Source organism: Myotis myotis, unplaced genomic scaffold (assembly GCF_014108235.1).
Source record: "Myotis myotis isolate mMyoMyo1 unplaced genomic scaffold, mMyoMyo1.p scaffold_m19_p_10, whole genome shotgun sequence".
NCBI lineage: Eukaryota > Metazoa > Chordata > Mammalia > Chiroptera > Vespertilionidae > Myotis > Myotis myotis.
This window is the reverse complement of record NW_023416314.1, coordinates 66,278,024-66,294,744: the sequence shown is the minus strand read 5'-3', so window position 1 is coordinate 66,294,744 and position 16,721 is coordinate 66,278,024. Positions and strand designations below refer to the sequence as shown.

The following is a 16,721-nucleotide window of genomic DNA, read 5'->3' as shown; positions in this document are numbered from 1 at the left end:
AAACAAGGATATTATTTGATAATAAAAGGGTAAATCCAAATAAATTAAAACAATACCACTTACAATAGCATTGAAAAGTGTAGGGAGCACCTAAAGGGTTAAGCCTGGGACTGACCTGTTGGCAAAGGCACAGCCCTCTTAGCATAATTAGGCTTGACTTTATGAGCTCCCTAGATCTTATCTGGGTAGCTAATGGGCTGTGGGAGGTGCAGCAGCAGTGCTGCCAAAACAAGTGAAACTCACAAGAACATTGTAAGTATGGTGACCACTACCTTGTTTACCTCTAGCTATAAAATAAAGGCTCAGTTTGCTGTCTGGGTCTCTCTCTGTGGCCTTAGCCAGGCACAGGAGATCCACCTAGACGCAGCTTATTCTCTGTCTTTTCTTACATCCTTCCACATCCCCCCTCAGGCTCACTGAACCCTTGACTGAGCAGGCCCGGCACACAAAAGAATAAAATACTGAGAAAAATATAGCCTAGTAGGTAAAAGACTTGTACACTAAAAACTACAAAACATTTCTGAAATAAATTGAAGACCTAAATAAATGAAAAGGAATCCTGTGTTCATGGATTAAAAAATTCAATTAAAATTGTCAAAATGGCAATATGACTCAACAGATTAACACAATCCCTATTAAAATTTCACTGGCATTTCATGCAAAAACTAGTGGCCCATTGCACGAAGATTCATGCAACAGGTCTTCCTTCCCCTGGCTGCCAGCACTGGTTTTCCTCCGGCACCCAGGACCCAGGCCTTTGGTCTGGCCACAGCAGCGAGGCTTGGCTTCTCCACTCCGGCTGCTCCCAGCCCCTCCTTTTTATTTTTTTTCCAGCCCTTTCTTGAGCAGAGCCCAGGGTGGGCGGGAAGCTTGGTTTCCTCCGTTGCCGGGAGCAACCCAAGCCTTCTGCTCGCTCCAGTTCCATGGCCACCGCCATCTTCAGCGGTCTCCGTGCCTGCATATGCAAATTAACCACCATCTTTGTTGGGTTAATTTGCATAGTTGCTCTGATTGGCTGGTGGGCATAGTGGAGTGACACCAATTTGCATGTTTCTCTTTTATTAGTGTAACTAGCATATAGACCAGTGGTTCTCAACATTCTAGCCCTTTAAATACAGTTCCTATATTGTGACCCAACCATAAAATTATTTTCCTTGCTACTTCATAACTGTAATGTTGCTACTGTTATGAATCGTCATGTAAATACCTGATGTGCAGGATGGTCTTAGGCGACCCCTGTGAAAGGGTCGTTTGACCGCCAAAGGGGTCGCGACCCACCGGTTGAGAACCGCTGATATAGACCAATGGAATAGAACTGAAAGTTCAGAAATAAACCCATACATTCATGGTGAACTGATGGGTACATATCTCAGTTGCAGCCTCTGGTTGGGGCATGTGCCTCTCTCACATTGATGTTTCTGTCTGTCTCTCCCACTCCCTTCCACTCACTCTCAAAATCAATGAGAAAATATATCCTCAGGTGAGGATTAACACAAACAAAATATATATAAAAATGAATAAATAAAAGGACAAGATCAGAATGAAGACAACCCTCAGAGCAGGATAAAATACTTTCAAATCACATATCTTAATGGGGACTTTACCTGTAACATATACAGAACTCTTATAATTCAATAACAAAAGACAATCAAATTAAAAAGTGGACAAAGGGCCCTGCCACATTTGCAGCTTAAAAAACATGGGGTCTTGGCTATTGTGACTCGGTTAGTGTTGACCAGTGCACCGAAAGGTTGCCAGCTAGATTCCCAGTGAGGGCACATGCCCACGCTGTGGGTTCGATTTCTAGTCGGGGGTGTGTACAGGAGGCAACCAATCAATGTTTCTTACTCGCTCTCACCTTTCCTCTCTAAAATCAATTTTTTAAAAATTTAAAAAATTTATTAAAAAAAAGGACAAAGCACTTAAGTAGACATTTCTCCAAAGATATACAAATGGTCAACAAGCAAATGAAAACATACACAATATGATTACTCACTACAGAAACAGAAATCAAAACCACGAGAAGATACCACTTCTTGGCCACTAAAACTTGTATAATAATTTTTTTAAAAATAAATTTTTATTGATTTCTGAGGGGAAGGGAGAGGGAGAGAGAGATAGAAACATCAATGATGAGAGAAAATCACTGATGAGCTGCCTCTTGCATGCCCCCGACTGGGGATTAAGCCCACAACCCAGGCATGTGCCCCTGACCAGAATTGGACCCAGGACTCTTCAGTCTGCAGGCTAGTGCTCTAGCCACTGAGCCAAAACAGCTAGGGCTATAACAACTTTTTAAACACAGAATCATCCTATGACTCAGCAATTTTATTCCTATGTATCCAATAGAAGTGAAAACAAGTACTCAACATGCATGTACTCATATACACATTTATATCAGTACTATTCATAATAGCTAAAAGGGGGTAAAACAATGTCCATCAACGAATGCATAGATAAACAATTTGTGATATATACAAATAAGAACCTTTACTCAGCTATTAAAAAGGATGAAGTACTAATACTAATACATGCTACAACATGGATAGACCTCGAAAACATTGTGCTAAGTAAAGGAAGCCAGGCATTGAAGGTCACATATTCATGATTTCAGATTAGGTAAATCCACAGAGACAGAAAGAAGATTGGAGGTTCCCAGAGACTTGGGTAAAGAGGTCATGGGGAATGGCTACTTAATGGGTACAAGGTTTTATGCTGAGGTGATGAAAATGTTTTGTAACTAGAGAGAGGTGGTGGTTGCACATTGTAAATGCTATAGAATTATATACTTTAAAATTGTTAAATTTATATAAATACCATCTTAATAAGACATTTTTTCAAATAAAAACTAGAAGGGAGATTTACTATACCTTATCTTTCTTTCCTTTTTTTGTCTTTTCAGGTGGTGGCACTTTGGGAGCTGGCGGTGGTGTTGATGGAGGAGGAGGTGGAGGAGGTGGAGGTGGCGGTGGTTCTACAACAGCAGTTGTAGGCACAGCACCTCGAGCCGGGACTGGCTGCAATGTGGGAGCAGTCACTGCCATTTGGACAGAACATTCAGCATAACTCATAATTGCAGAAGCTGATGCCAGTCCTAGGTAATTTGACTGTAAGCTTATTCCTCTGGCCTGATGACCTATTCCAGTTGCTGGATGGCTAACTGATGATACTGCCTGGTGTCCAATCCCTGCAGACTGTTGTGCAGTCCCTGTTGACTGGTGACCTAACACGGAAAACATAAAATGAAACTTTATGACAAAGGCCAAAAACAAGAAAAAGAAGGAAAAGGGAACCGAGGAATTTGTAGATCAACATATCTTTTCCTAAACAAGCAAATAAGCCACATTTTCTGGTAGCAAAATGTTAATTTCTTAGTACTTTTAGCATTAAGGTACCCGAACATAAAAATCATTGATGTTATGTAAATGCACAGAAAACAACCTGGAAGGAAAGATAACCAAACTGTTAATAGTAACTGAAGTGTTTATCAAGTGAAAAGAAACACATATAGTCCTTGAAAACCCATTAAAATTTCTTGATGACATATAATTCTGGAAACAAAGATATAATACATCGGAGAAAACATTTTAACCATAATGCTTACCTGTAGCTATAGCTGATTGGCTGTACAGGACTGGAGAACTACCAATGGTAGCTGATCTCTGAACTACTGCAGTACTAATTTCTGTAGCTTTTCTCTTTACAGCTTTAGTGGAAGGAGAACTAGAGGTGGTAGAATCAACTGAACTCTGAAATGAAAAAGATCCTAGTCAGTGCTGCAAAAGGCCCTAAACATCTTCTTCTAAAATAGAACATGGTGTCAATTATGCCGGAGTCCCCAGAAACTCTTTAGGATGTCAAATGGCATTCTCACCTGGCTAGTTACAATTGCAGTTTGTGTAGAAGGTTTCAATGGAGTATCCTCCTCTGTTCCTGGGGCAGGAGGCTCCTCATTTCCCTCATCCTCCATCTCTACCTCCTGGATCTCATTATCTTCTACAGGAGGAGGAGGGGGTGGAGGAGGAGGAGGGGGAGGGGGAGGAGGAGGAGGAGGAGGGGAGTCCGGGGGTGGAGGTGGGGGTGGTGGCATTTCCAAAGGTAATGGAGGTTGAAGCACAGGCACATTTGACTGAAGGAGGGTCCAGAATGGAGTAAGTGGCATGAGTGATGAAGAAGACACTTGACCAGAAAAGGACTCTTTACAAAGAGAACCTAAAAAACCAAACAGGAGTCAGGGAAAAGGCAAGACAAAACTCCGTATTTACAGAAATGTGCAATTGAGTGGTGAGACAAAAATCTGACCCACAGATCTATTCTACACTGATGCCACTGAAATACTAAATAACTCAGTTCAAAATGATTCTCATGGAAAGATAAATTTATAAACCTCACAGTGAGCACTCACCCTAGCTATGAAATACCAATTTTGTTCTTTGGGTCCAGATTTATGAACAAGTAAGTGAAGCACAGCACATCAACCCAATGAGAAATTCAGTCATCTGAACCTACACTAGATTTCAAAATACACAACCTGGCTCTAGCTGGGTAGCTCAGTTGGTTAGAGCATTGTCTGATACACCAAGGTTTCAGGTTTGACCCTCGGTGAGGGCACATACAAGAATGAAGCAATGAATGCATGAATAAGTGGAACAACAAAAACCAGTGTTTCTCTCTCCCTTCCTCTTTCTAAAATGAAAAAAAAAAAAAAAACCAAAAAACAAAAACACACCACCAAACCACAACTAGAAGACAACACTCTAGGTTCTTATTACTCTTAAAGGTGAGGAGCGGGGAGTGATGCGCATTTGCGGTACTGATTCCGTGTATTTTTAGTGGGCTAAACAAGTATTTGAGGATAACCCAGAACTCCCACACAAATTCTATCCATTTTAATTAATTTGGGTTACTAAAGTTAAAAAAATCCATTTGCAAGGTGCTATTGTCAACCCTACCATTCCTTCACATTTCTGAAGGAATTGTGAATTATTCTCATTTGTTAAATCACAGCAACACAAACCAGGAGGTTAATTTTATTTCTGTGACGAGAAAAGGGAAATTTAGGGGAATAAATCCTCAAGGTAAATGATAACTCAGAGGTGTTTGAAGATGCAGAGGATTTGAAATTGCTGTTAAATTACAAGCTGAAAAGCTGTAGGATCAGCTTTCCTCTGGTTTTGCAAAATCCAGTTAACTACCGTCCTTTCTCTGCTGGGAAAAGCTTTAAGGATTAGAGAAAATAGGAGAATATACTTACTTGTAGCCTTCCCCATCCCTCTTTATCGTCAATAGGGAAGTTTCACAATATGTGAAACTATTAGATATATATCCCAGGAATGTTGAAGGGGATTTTCTCCCTAAAAATCATAGAATTTAGGAGTAGAAGAGACATGAGAAATCATCTAGTTCAACCTTCTCTTTTAAAGGTAATGAAACCCAGGAAGGAAATAAATTGCCCAAGATCATACAGCTCTTAGTGGCCAGTTATGACTCCTAGTCTAGTGCTATTTTTACCAAGATTTCCTGGTGAAATATCAAAAGTCCAAGAGCTTTAGAAATCTCAAATAAATCTCACTTCTCCTGGAGTAGAGATCCAGATGCAGGTACCTGTTAAATTTCATGGTCAAAAGCAGTGAATTAGATAAGGGCTCTATTATAAAAGGCTCTGGGACAAGGATAAACATTTTACTGTAGCTTGCTGAAAATACACCACACAAGGGCATTCAACAAAGTGACCACGAACCATTTGGCTTTTATATTAGCTTTACTTTTCATGGGTCAGAAAAATGACACATTATGTAAGACTAAGAATCTGATTCATATGGTTACTGTAATTATTTTGAATTGTTTACTACTAAAGAGCACAGAAAAAATTCATCAGAAAACAGAAATGCAGTTTTCTAGCTAAAGACTTCAAATATGTCATTTAAGACTTTAAAATATGTCATTAAACTTGTATTTGATTATATCTAATATGAATTTAAACACTAACTTTTAGACAAATAAACTCTTGGTAGGACTATATTCTAATAATATATCAGAATTACATCAGAACTAAGGTAATAAACATTACTAAACTTCCTTCTAATAAACCAACCACAACATATGGTTGGTAAAATGTCAGATTTTATATAATGGCAGATATCTCATCTAGAAGCATAATGCAATGCCAATACGGTAATGATGGTGATATGCTGCTGTACAAAGGAACTCAAGAAAACATGGGTTCAAAATTAATAATGTGATTCACAACTCCCAAAGTTAATCAGAATTAAACTTTGTAAATATAAGGCAAATTAATCTTGATAAACTTTGCAGTGAACAAGAGCATTTTAGAGTTAATATTTGAATCTCAAACTACATTTACTCAAGACAAAAGCTGTGTCTTAACATTCATTGATTATTTTTTTTAGCTTAAATACAAAGAACGTCAAGAAATCTAGTTTGAATATTCATGGATGTCATAATGCTTTTCTTCATTTCTAAATGTAAACCAGTTGTAATATATTTTGAAGTCTGAAGTCCAAGGAGAGATTAAAATGGTATACACAGCTTTTATTATATGCTAACAGATTAAAAAACTGTAAGCTTAAAGACAGTATAGTGCGGGGAAACAAATTTTAAATTCTTTAAGAACATACCTTTTCTATCCATCTTTATTTTTATTTATGGGTAGGCTTCCTTTGTTTTTGTGTATTTCCCTGAGAAAATTTTGCTTAGTATTTTGAGCCAAGAGGCCAGTTTAGCAATGTAAAGCAAGAAGTTATTATATAAATAACAGGTCCCACAGAGACTTTTTTTGAAAAATCAGATATATTTAAACTAAGTGACACAGTCCAGTAAGACAGACATACTGGGTATCTTGAAATATTGCTTATCTTTAGAGACATGTTAAATTCAAACACTGATTATAATAAATAGAACTCTGGAACTTCCTTGCTCCACAGTGTCATAATTTTTCTTCTTTAAAAGATGGCTTAACCACTGCTAAACTGACTAAGAGCACGTATTAGAAACTTTCTTTATAGGCTTAAAATAGTGATCAGTATTGCTTTTAAATCCTTAAGGCTTATATACAAATTTGGATTCTCTTTACATCAAGTTTACCATATGGTTTTAGTGATTCTCTCAATAAAGATGCTGAAGAATGTAAGATGGTCTATCTCTGGCTTTTCCCTACATTTTAACTTAGTTTTACTTTAATCAGATAGGAATGCCTCAAGGTCTTCCAACTAGTTGTGTCACAAAAAACCCCCTAGACAAAATAACTTATTACTTAACTCTAAGGTGGTCATTTTAGGCTATCCAGCTTTGGAACATACAAAAAAGGGACATCAGACAGTGGTCAGGAGTGGAATTACCTACCCAGAACCATCACTACGCCTCTTACGTTCACTAACTACAAGAAAAGCTAACAATAAAACCAACTTATTAGACTCTGTCTGTCTGCCTGTCTATCTAAACTATCACTGCTACCAAAAGAATGGGAAAAGTAAAAGTAAAATATCCCATAACTTGAGAAAATGTATTTCTATGAAAAATAAGGCAGAATAAAACCACCCTTTTGCTGTTATAAAATCATCACTGCAGTGATATGTGGCTTTTTATTTAGAGCAATCTGATAACAATTCCTAGACTATTTAAGAAATTAAAATCACGACTAGTTTCATCTGCTACATCATCAGAATTTTTCTACTGAGATTAGGCATTACAAAGCATCTTTTTGATAAGCAGAGGACAAAAGAATTCTTTTTACTCCTTTATTTTCCAACAAATTCCACCTCTTTTTATCTTCAAAGGTTTATTACTTTAGAAGCCACTCTTGGTCTCTTGCCTTCATATGCCATCGTTTTAACAAATAGCTACCAGGTTTTTAGATCAAACGGTTCGTCAGTCTTGATTATACTTCATTATTCACTTATTTTTGTCATTTCAAGATGGACTTTAAGGGAAAAAATATGTATCATCTTCCGTAATGTGGAAATCAAGCCACGACTCTTAGAAGAGCTATCAGATTCTCAGAGTAACCGAGGAACTCTGGAAGCCTCACTCCCCCTTTTAATGTACAGCAGGTCCTCGAATTACGTCATTTTGTTATAACGTCAATGAGATGACATAGGAAGTTAACTCGTTTAATTAATTAGCCTATGGTAAAACTTATTTCATTATACATTGTTCTGCTTAAAGTAACAGAACCTATCGAAGAGTTAAGTGAGGACTTCTGTATTTAACTGAAGTGAAGAGCTCTGACAGTACTTTAAATGTGTTAAGCCATTCTGATTACTTTATAGAAGAATGTTGTTGACTATTTGCAATGATAAATTATTTTGTTTCTCTGAACAAGTATGGTCCTAATTTCATAGCATTTCTTCAGATCATTATGATTTGTAACAACCACACTTCTTATAGGACTTTTTATAAGTGGAGCTGAAAAATGAGGTTATGCTAGTTCTACAGAAAGGTGGAAGGAACAAATCTCACATTACTCCACATAGATATTAGCAATTCAACAATCTAGTCCCTCAGCAATAATTAGCATTCCGTTATTGGAAATCCACAGCTTGTCTGTGACATGAGAGAGTGGTTATGGGACAGCATTTTAAAATCAAAATACACTGGCTCATCATTTCATTTTTTTATCAATGGTATGCTGATTTCCAATCAGTCACTGTCTGTTTTCTTCAGTCTAACTTCTGCAATTTTTTCTAGGTCAAGCCACTAGTTTTTAATTAAAAATCTGTTATGATTTAAATTATTTCCTTTTTTTTAAAAAAAAATTATTTCCTTTTTTAATGATCTTAATACAAGTCTTTTTTCTAAAATAATTTCTCTCCAATTAGTACAGGGCAAATTGTCCCACCTGTGGAATTCTCAGAGGGTTCTGTAGAATTTGAATCAGTGCCAGTTTTGTCTTTCAAGGTCTGTTTAGGAAGAGTCTCGTCTTTACTTTCTTGTGCTTGGCTTTCTTCCTCCTCCTCCTCACCATCTGGGAACTCCCACTGAGACTCGCCCGAATGTTCGTTTACATAGAAATATCGTCTATGATCCCTAAATTACAAGAAAGAAAAACACATGTCTTAAGACCCATTCTCCAACAAAGACACTTCCATTTGGTCCTGTCCCAGGACAGCAGTCTGCTCTCACAGGGACGAACCTCTTCTTAATGGACTGCTATTCACAAAGGCAACAAAGAGCTTTGACATTTGAGGATGGAGAACCAAGGAAATTCAAAGCTATTTGCACTGCCAGCAGCTCTGTGAATACAGCCCTGAGCCCTCTCAACTCCAACAGATGACTTAGAAAACACCTCTCATATTCAGTTTTTTTTTTTGTTTTTTTTTTTGGCCAATGCTTTTCAGGATTTCAAGTGTCATTAACGGAGGGACTCAATTTCCTAGAACACTAATTTCCCTTCCAAAGAAGAGAACAACGAAGTTTGCGAAAGGTGACTCTTCCCCTCTTGGACCGTGGAATTCACATTTCATATTCTTGATACCAAACACAGTGAAAGCTAAAGAGAGGGAGAGTATCTGGGAGCTGAAAAATAAAAGAGCAAAGATTTCAAATAACGAAAAAAAAAAAAATCAAGAAAAGCCAAATATAAAAAGAAATGTTTTCATCTGACCTGCTGGCAGAAGATAGTAATCTTGTTCTTCATTCACATCTTCAGCCACGAAGCTTTCCTTAACTTCACCGAGGTTAATCAGGAGTAGTTGCTTCCAGAGGTCCTGTAAAGCGCACAGAGCTCTCGCATGCGCTTAACCCCCAAGCCCGCCCTACTCCGTGCAACACTCTGGAGAGTGAACCAGCTTGTCCAATCTTGGAAAAAAATCCGTTACATGGAACACTGTAAACATTGATTTGTGTTTCTCGAACACGTGGCTGGCGCAAACTCTGTAATCGCTTGTGGTGCTTTGCCTGCCAAGCACCGCTAACTGCAGCTGCTCTCAGTCTCCAGACAGGCTGTCATGTTGTCAAGGTGGTGGTGATCACAAATCATGTCTGAGATGTCAAAGGTGAAAGGTGAAAAGGGGAGAAGAGTGCGTACCTGTCCCAGTGGCAGGACCAGCCTTTAGGAGTGGCGTTTATTTCATACTGTTTTAGTTGTTCTGCTGCATCCTGAAGTTTTCGTTTAAGGTAGTTTCCATTAAGAGCACCTTCCCGCCAGTCTGCAATCCGAGTCTAAAATCAACAAACAGCAATAAGTGTTAAAGACTTACTATTATTTCAGGAGACAGAGATAAGAAGTTCATGAGTCTTCAAGTCCGTGACTGTATTACTATACTGTGGCAGGAGTAAACCAAAGAGGAACAACATCAACAAAAATCCCATCTTAATTACCTAAAAAATCTTGTTTGCCTGCAGTTTCCTGAAAAATGAGATTGGACCCCAGTACATTTTTACACTGCCAACTCTCCTGTCCTGTGAAAATGAGAAGCAGTTTTGGTTTTCCCCTTTAGATTATATTAAGATTGGTTCCCCAATAATTTTGGATAGGTAGTTCATTCAGTTTAGCAATGTTATTAACCAAAGTAAAGGTTCAGTTCTTAGGGAAACCAGTCAGCTTCCTATAGGAGTTCATTACCTAATCCTACCCTACATTTTATATAGTATGCTGGTTACAAATATGACTGATAACTTTTCTTTTTAAATGTATTTCTAATGCTTTAACAATTATAAAATAATTTCAACATTATATCACCTTATTGGATCATTATGAAGAATTTTAACTTACTAGAAATAAGTCTGTATTAAAATATATGCCCTTTCAGTTGTACACCTGAAATGTTATTAACCAATGAGAGGCCCGGTGCACAAAAATTTGTGCACTGGTGGGGGAAAGTAGGGTCCCTCAGCCTGGCCTGTGCCCTCTCGCAGTCTGGGACCCCTCGGGAGATAATGCCCTGCTGGCTTAGGCCTTCTCCTGGGTGGCAGAGGGTAGGCCCAATCCCTAGGTGCAGCCCCTGGTTGGACTCAGAGCAGGGCCGATTGGGGAGTTGGGGCACCGCCCCGTCATGCACAGAGCAGGGCGGATTGGGAGGTTGCGATGCCACCCTCAGTCACACTCAGGGTAGGGCCGATAGGGGGGTTGGGGCTCCTTACCCTGTCACGCACAGAGCAGGGTCGATCAGGGGGTTGGGGAGCTCCCCCTGTCATGCACAGAGCAGGGCCCATCAGGGGGTTGAGTAGCTCCCCCCATGTCACTCACAGAGTAGGAAAGATAGGGGAGTTGGGGCACCACCCCGTCACACACAGAGCAGGGCGGATCAGGGGGTTGGGGCGCCGCCACTCTCACACTCAGGGCAGGGCCGATGGGGAGGTTATGGCTCTACCCTGTCACACACAGAGCAGGGCCCGTGGGGGGGGAGGTTGGGGAGCTCCCCCGTATCAGGCACAGAGCAGGGCTGATCAGGAGGTTGGGGCACCTTCCCCTGTCACGAACAGAGCAGGGTGGATTGGGAGGTTGTGGCCCCACCCCGTCACACACAGAACCGCAGGGTAATCAGGGGGTTTGGGCGCTGCCCCCTGTCACGCTGATCCTGGTGCTGGGAGGCATATTACCCTTTTACTATGTAGGATAGAGGCCTGGTGCATGGGTGGGGCTGGCTGGTTTGCCTTGAAGGGTGTCCTGGATCAGGGTTGGGGTCCCCACTGGGGTGCTTGGCCAGCCTTGGTGAGGGGATGATGGCTGTTTGCAGCTGGTCACACACCCTTCAGGCTGGGGGTCCCCACTGGGGTGCCTGGCCAGTCTGGGTGAGGGGCTGAGGGCTGTTTTCAGGCTGGGACTGAAGCTCCCAACTGCTCCTTTTTTTCTTTTTTTTTTTTTTATTCTGGGCCAGCTTTAGCTCTGGCTCCAGCTCTGAGGCCTCTGCTGCTGAAAGAAGGTATCTGGTTTGTTTAGGTTCTATAATCGAAACAATGTATAACTCCAGCTCTGAGATCCCAGCTCGCTGAAAGCAGGTTTCTGGGGTTTTGTTTAGCTTCTATATTTGTTACAATGTTTCTTAAACTGTAGGCTCAGAGGCCGGCAAGGCAGGCGGGGAACGTTGGAGTCCTCCGTCACTGAAGCAAGCAAGCCTCATGTTAGTTTCAAGCTGCCTGGCTGCCGGCCGCCATCTTGGCTGGCAGTTAATTTGCATATCACCCTGATTAGCCAATGGGAAGGGTAGCGGTCATACGCCAATTACCATGTTTCTCTTTTATTAGATAGGATGTTACCCCAATACATTAAATAAATCATTTATGACTACTGAAGGTAGTGAGTATAAGCATCATCATTTTATACAAACTCTCAGTATTCATCTTAATAATTATATTTTGCTTTAGCTAATACAGTTTTATTTCCTGGGTTAGCAGTTAAAATATGCATCAAGGTTAAACATTCAAATTCAGGATTAAAACAGAAACAAGACAGATTCTTCACTTGTAGCATTTCATTTAAACACTGACTATACCAAAAATGGCTAATTACCTCAGTCTGTAAGAGTAGCACATGAAAGTTGGAGATGGACTGTCTATTAATGCCTAAAAACTCAAATTTACTCATCAGGGTATTTGCTAGTTCTCCAATCTGAAACTGTAATGTAGGAAAGAAAAAAAGTTAAACGGAATCAGCAATATTTTCTGTATTAAATAACATCTGGTATTATTATAGACACTAAAAATATGGGTCCCAAGTAGCTGCATCCAAATAGTTATGCAGAAGATAAGTTTATAATTTATAGCAACGTAACTCCAATAAAATGAAGAATAATGACAGAAGGTTTAGAGAAATTAAATGTGTACCTACTCTAACACAACATGGAATTCAACAATTGAAAACAGATCTGAAATGATGCAACTCTCGGTATTGTTCAAACTATCATTTATCCATTATTGTGTATACTGGCCACAAACTGAAAAATATTAATTCTCCCAGTCCCTTCTACATGGCTGTACACTAGCTAGTAAATAAACTCTTTAAGTCAAAAGGATATGCTAACTGGTTTTCCAACAAACCAACTCTAAATAGCCACATACTTAATATAGGCCAATCCTATTAGAAATGACATCAACCAAAGGACTTATATGCATGCATATAGGCCTAACCAGTGGACACAGACAACAGGGGGTGAGGGCATGAGTGGGGAGGGGACAAGGGGGTAATGTGGGGATAAGGACACATATGTAATAACTTAATCAATAAAGAAATAAAAAAAAATCATCCCATGTCATAGAAAAAAAATGACATTGGAAGAAAATTTGCCTTTGTGTAAGGACATGTAGTTCATGTAGAAATTAAATTTATGACTTTTAATCTCTTTAGTACTTCCAGACTAGAGAATCCTTTACATCCTGGCTGGTGTGGCTCAGGGGTTGAGCCAGGAGGTCAGTTAGATTCCATCAGGGCACATGCTTGGGTTTCAGGCTTAATCCTCAGTAGGAGGCCTGCAGGAGGCAGCCAATCAATGATTCCCTCTCATCATTGATGTTTCTATCTCTCCCCCTCTCCATTCCTCTCCGAAATCAATAAAAATAATTCGGGTGTTCTTGGCCAAGTTGTTCACAGAACAAATACCTTGGTTGTTGAACCAAAGTTACAAACTTTTCAAGCTGGTAACTCAGCATGACAAAAAGCGTCTCAGACAACCAACAAAGGAGAGAATGCTTTTATTGCTTGCAAATTAACCATTAGCACAATTTTAAAACATAAAGAGGCCATCATGAGTGCTAATGCTGTTAAGGGTGTGATCACAGACAATTGAAGAGGTAGAAAAACTGTTGTTGATTTGGATAAAGAAAAGCAGTTAGCCAGTGACAAGCCATTATGGAGGCAGTGATATATGAACAAGTTAAAGATGCTGCATAATGACCTGAAAGAGATCCCTGGACCAAATGCTAAAAGTGATTCGTTTAAGGTGAGTAGGTAAAGGTATCGCTATATATAAGAAAATAAATGTTTATTTATAGATTAAACAGTACAGTAGATATGTACTATATATAAGAAAGGTTAAAACAGAGAATCATTTGGGGGTTTGGAATGGATTAACTCAATGACCCCACTGAGCCATGCCAGTCAGGCTCAACTGATATTATCTCTAATGGGAAAAAATGATTTGGCTTTCCAACAAATTGCTTGTCGAGATGCCTTCCAGAATGGATTAAGCTCAAGAACTGAGGTTCCACTGTATTTGATAAGCTATTGCTTTCTAAAGGCGGCTTCTTGTAAGAAAGTAATTAAGAATTTATTAGATAATTTATCTACATAAAGTCAGTCTTATACTTCCTTATTTCAGTCTTAAATATGACCTTTTCACCTAAGTAAATAATTTAGATTTGGAGATAAAGATTACTTTTACTACTTGCTAATAAAAAGTAATTTAATGGTTAGCTAACTTAAAAATATCTGTCAAGTTACATTAAGGAATATGTATACATACTTTTAAATCCTGTTCTTCTTCTACTTTAGGTGCTGTTTGTACTTTATTCTTCTCTGAAGATTCTTCTACTTCCATTTCTTTGTCTGAATTCTCATCTATTTTTTCTGAATTTTCAGCACCAATTGCTGCAAAAAGAAGCCACAACAAAAAAAACACATAAAATTAATTCTAAGGGACAATACTGATAGAGCCCCATAAACATTTTCTTACCCCTGTAGAAGAGAGATCTGAAAAAGTTTACAAATTCTCTCTGTTGCTCGTGTTTCTTTCTTGCTAAAGAAGCCCTAATGCCTTGGCCAGTTTGGCTCAGTGCCTGGAGTGTCAGCTTGTGCACTGAAGGATCATGGGTTTGATTCCGGGTCAAGGACACATACCTGGATTGTAGGTTCCATCCCCGGCTCCAGTTGGGGCGAGTGAGGGAGGCAACCAATTGATGTGTCTCTCCTACATCAATGTTTCACTCTCCCTCCCTCCCTTCCACTCTCTCTAAGAAAATAATTGGGAAAAATATCCTTGGGTGAGGATTAACAACAAAAAAAGCCCTAATGATTTATCAACCTATTATCTTGATAACCAAAAAAACATTCTCTCTCATAATCACCTTTCTTAAAATGGGCCTATTTGTTTACGTCATTACTCTGTAGTTTCTGCTTTCCCTTTAACCTTTATTAATCTTTTCTAATCTCCTCTTTCAGAATACCACAAATTCACTTACTTACAAAAGCTAGATATCAAACTCAGAATATCTGAGGATTATCAAGTGAGTTCTGAAAAAAAAAAAAGACTTTCTTTTTATTTTATTTAAAAAAGTTTTGATTTCAGAGAGGAAGGGAGAGGGAGAGAGAGAAACATCAATGAGAGAGAATCTTTGATTGGCTGCCTCCTGCATGCCCCCTACTGGAGATGGAGCCCATAACCAGGAATCGAGCCATGACCTCCTGGTTCATAACTAGTGAGACACACCTGCCGGCCAAAAGGCTTTCAAAATCAGAGCAGCATTTTAACCTACCTAATAACTTCATTTCTGAACTGGCTAAGACCTGTAGACAATCTGTATTGGACCAACCTACTTTTCTGGTTCGTGAAGATTCTGTTAGTAACAGGAATCTCCAAAAGAACAGGTTTACCACCAACTTGGAGAAAAGGATAACTCTAGCCCTGGCCAGGTACATCAGTTGGTTAGAGCATCATACTAATACACCAAGGTTGGGGGTACAATCCCAGTCAGAGCACATAAAAGGAGCAACCAATGAATGCATAAATAAATGGGTCAACAAACCAATGTTTCTCTCTCTAAAATCAATTAAAAAGAAAAAAAAGTTAGCCCTGGCCAGTGTGGTTCAGTTGGTTCGAGTGTCGTCTACACACCAAGATAGCTAGTTCGATTCTTAGTCAAGGTACAAAGGTTGCAGGTTAGATCCCAGTTGGGGTGTATATGGGAGGCAACATCAATGTTTTCCTCCCTCCCTCCCCCCCCCCCCCCCTCCCTCCCCCTCCCTCCCCCCTCCCTCCCTCCCCCTCCCTTGATCTCTAAAAATCAATAAAAAACATATCTTTAGGGGAGGATTAAAAAATAAAACAACAAATATGAACTCTTTGTTAGGCTTGCTTCAAAACACCTGCTTAACAACTAATCCCCATATAACATGTAATTTTTTCAGTCATGAGAACCACTTTTTAAAAAAAATAATCAAATTTGAGCCCGGCTGGCATGGCTCAGTGGTTGAGCGTCAACCTATGAACTAGGTCAAGGTTTGATTCTGATCAGGGCATATGACCAGGTTGTGGGCTTGATCCCCAGTGTGAGCACACGGGAGGCAGATCAATGACTGATTCTCTCTCATCACTGATGTTTCTCTCTCTCTTAAATTAATAAAAACATAAACTTCTAAAAACTGTCCATCAACGGGGGAAGCGTTAAATGTAAAAAAGACTTCCAGCTTGGCTGGTGTGGCTCAGTGGTTGAGCACCAACCTCTAAACCAGGAGATCACGGTTCAATTCCCAGTCGGGGCACATGTCTGGTTGCGGGCTTGTGCAGGAGGCAGCCTATCAATGATTCTCTCTCATCACTGATGTTTCTCTCTCTCCCTCTCTGAAATCAATAAAAGTGTGTGTGTGTGTGTGTGCATATATATATAATAAAAGAGACATCCATACCACTTTGTGGTTAAAAACAAAGATTTTCAAGCCATGTTTTTAAGTGAAAAAAATTATGTTGCCTAACAATCTACAGGGCTAATCTCATCTCATCCATACAACAATATGTTCATGTATACATAACTTTAAATGTAAAAGGTCTAGA

General features: G+C 39.5%; 1 protein-coding gene across 3 annotated transcripts in view; it reads right to left on the bottom strand.

Annotated features, from left to right (window-relative positions):
- Positions 1-16,721, bottom strand: part of FNBP4 (formin binding protein 4) — a 36,773-nt gene that overhangs the window by 5,568 nt on the left and 14,484 nt on the right. For 2 of the 3 annotated variants that reach the window (XM_036325876.1, XM_036325877.1), the window contains exons 9-15: positions 14,418-14,542; positions 12,470-12,574; positions 10,046-10,179; positions 8,858-9,045; positions 3,875-4,212; positions 3,605-3,749; positions 2,871-3,223 (exon numbers count right to left, since the gene is read on the bottom strand). In XM_036325876.1, coding sequence (XP_036181769.1) covers positions 2,871-3,223; positions 3,605-3,749; positions 3,875-4,212; positions 8,858-9,045; positions 10,046-10,179; positions 12,470-12,574; positions 14,418-14,542 — 1,388 coding nt within the window. The remainder of the gene's footprint in view (positions 1-2,870; positions 3,224-3,604; positions 3,750-3,874; positions 4,213-8,857; positions 9,046-10,045; positions 10,180-12,469; positions 12,575-14,417; positions 14,543-16,721) is intronic. The other variant, XM_036325878.1, reaches the window with a different exon arrangement.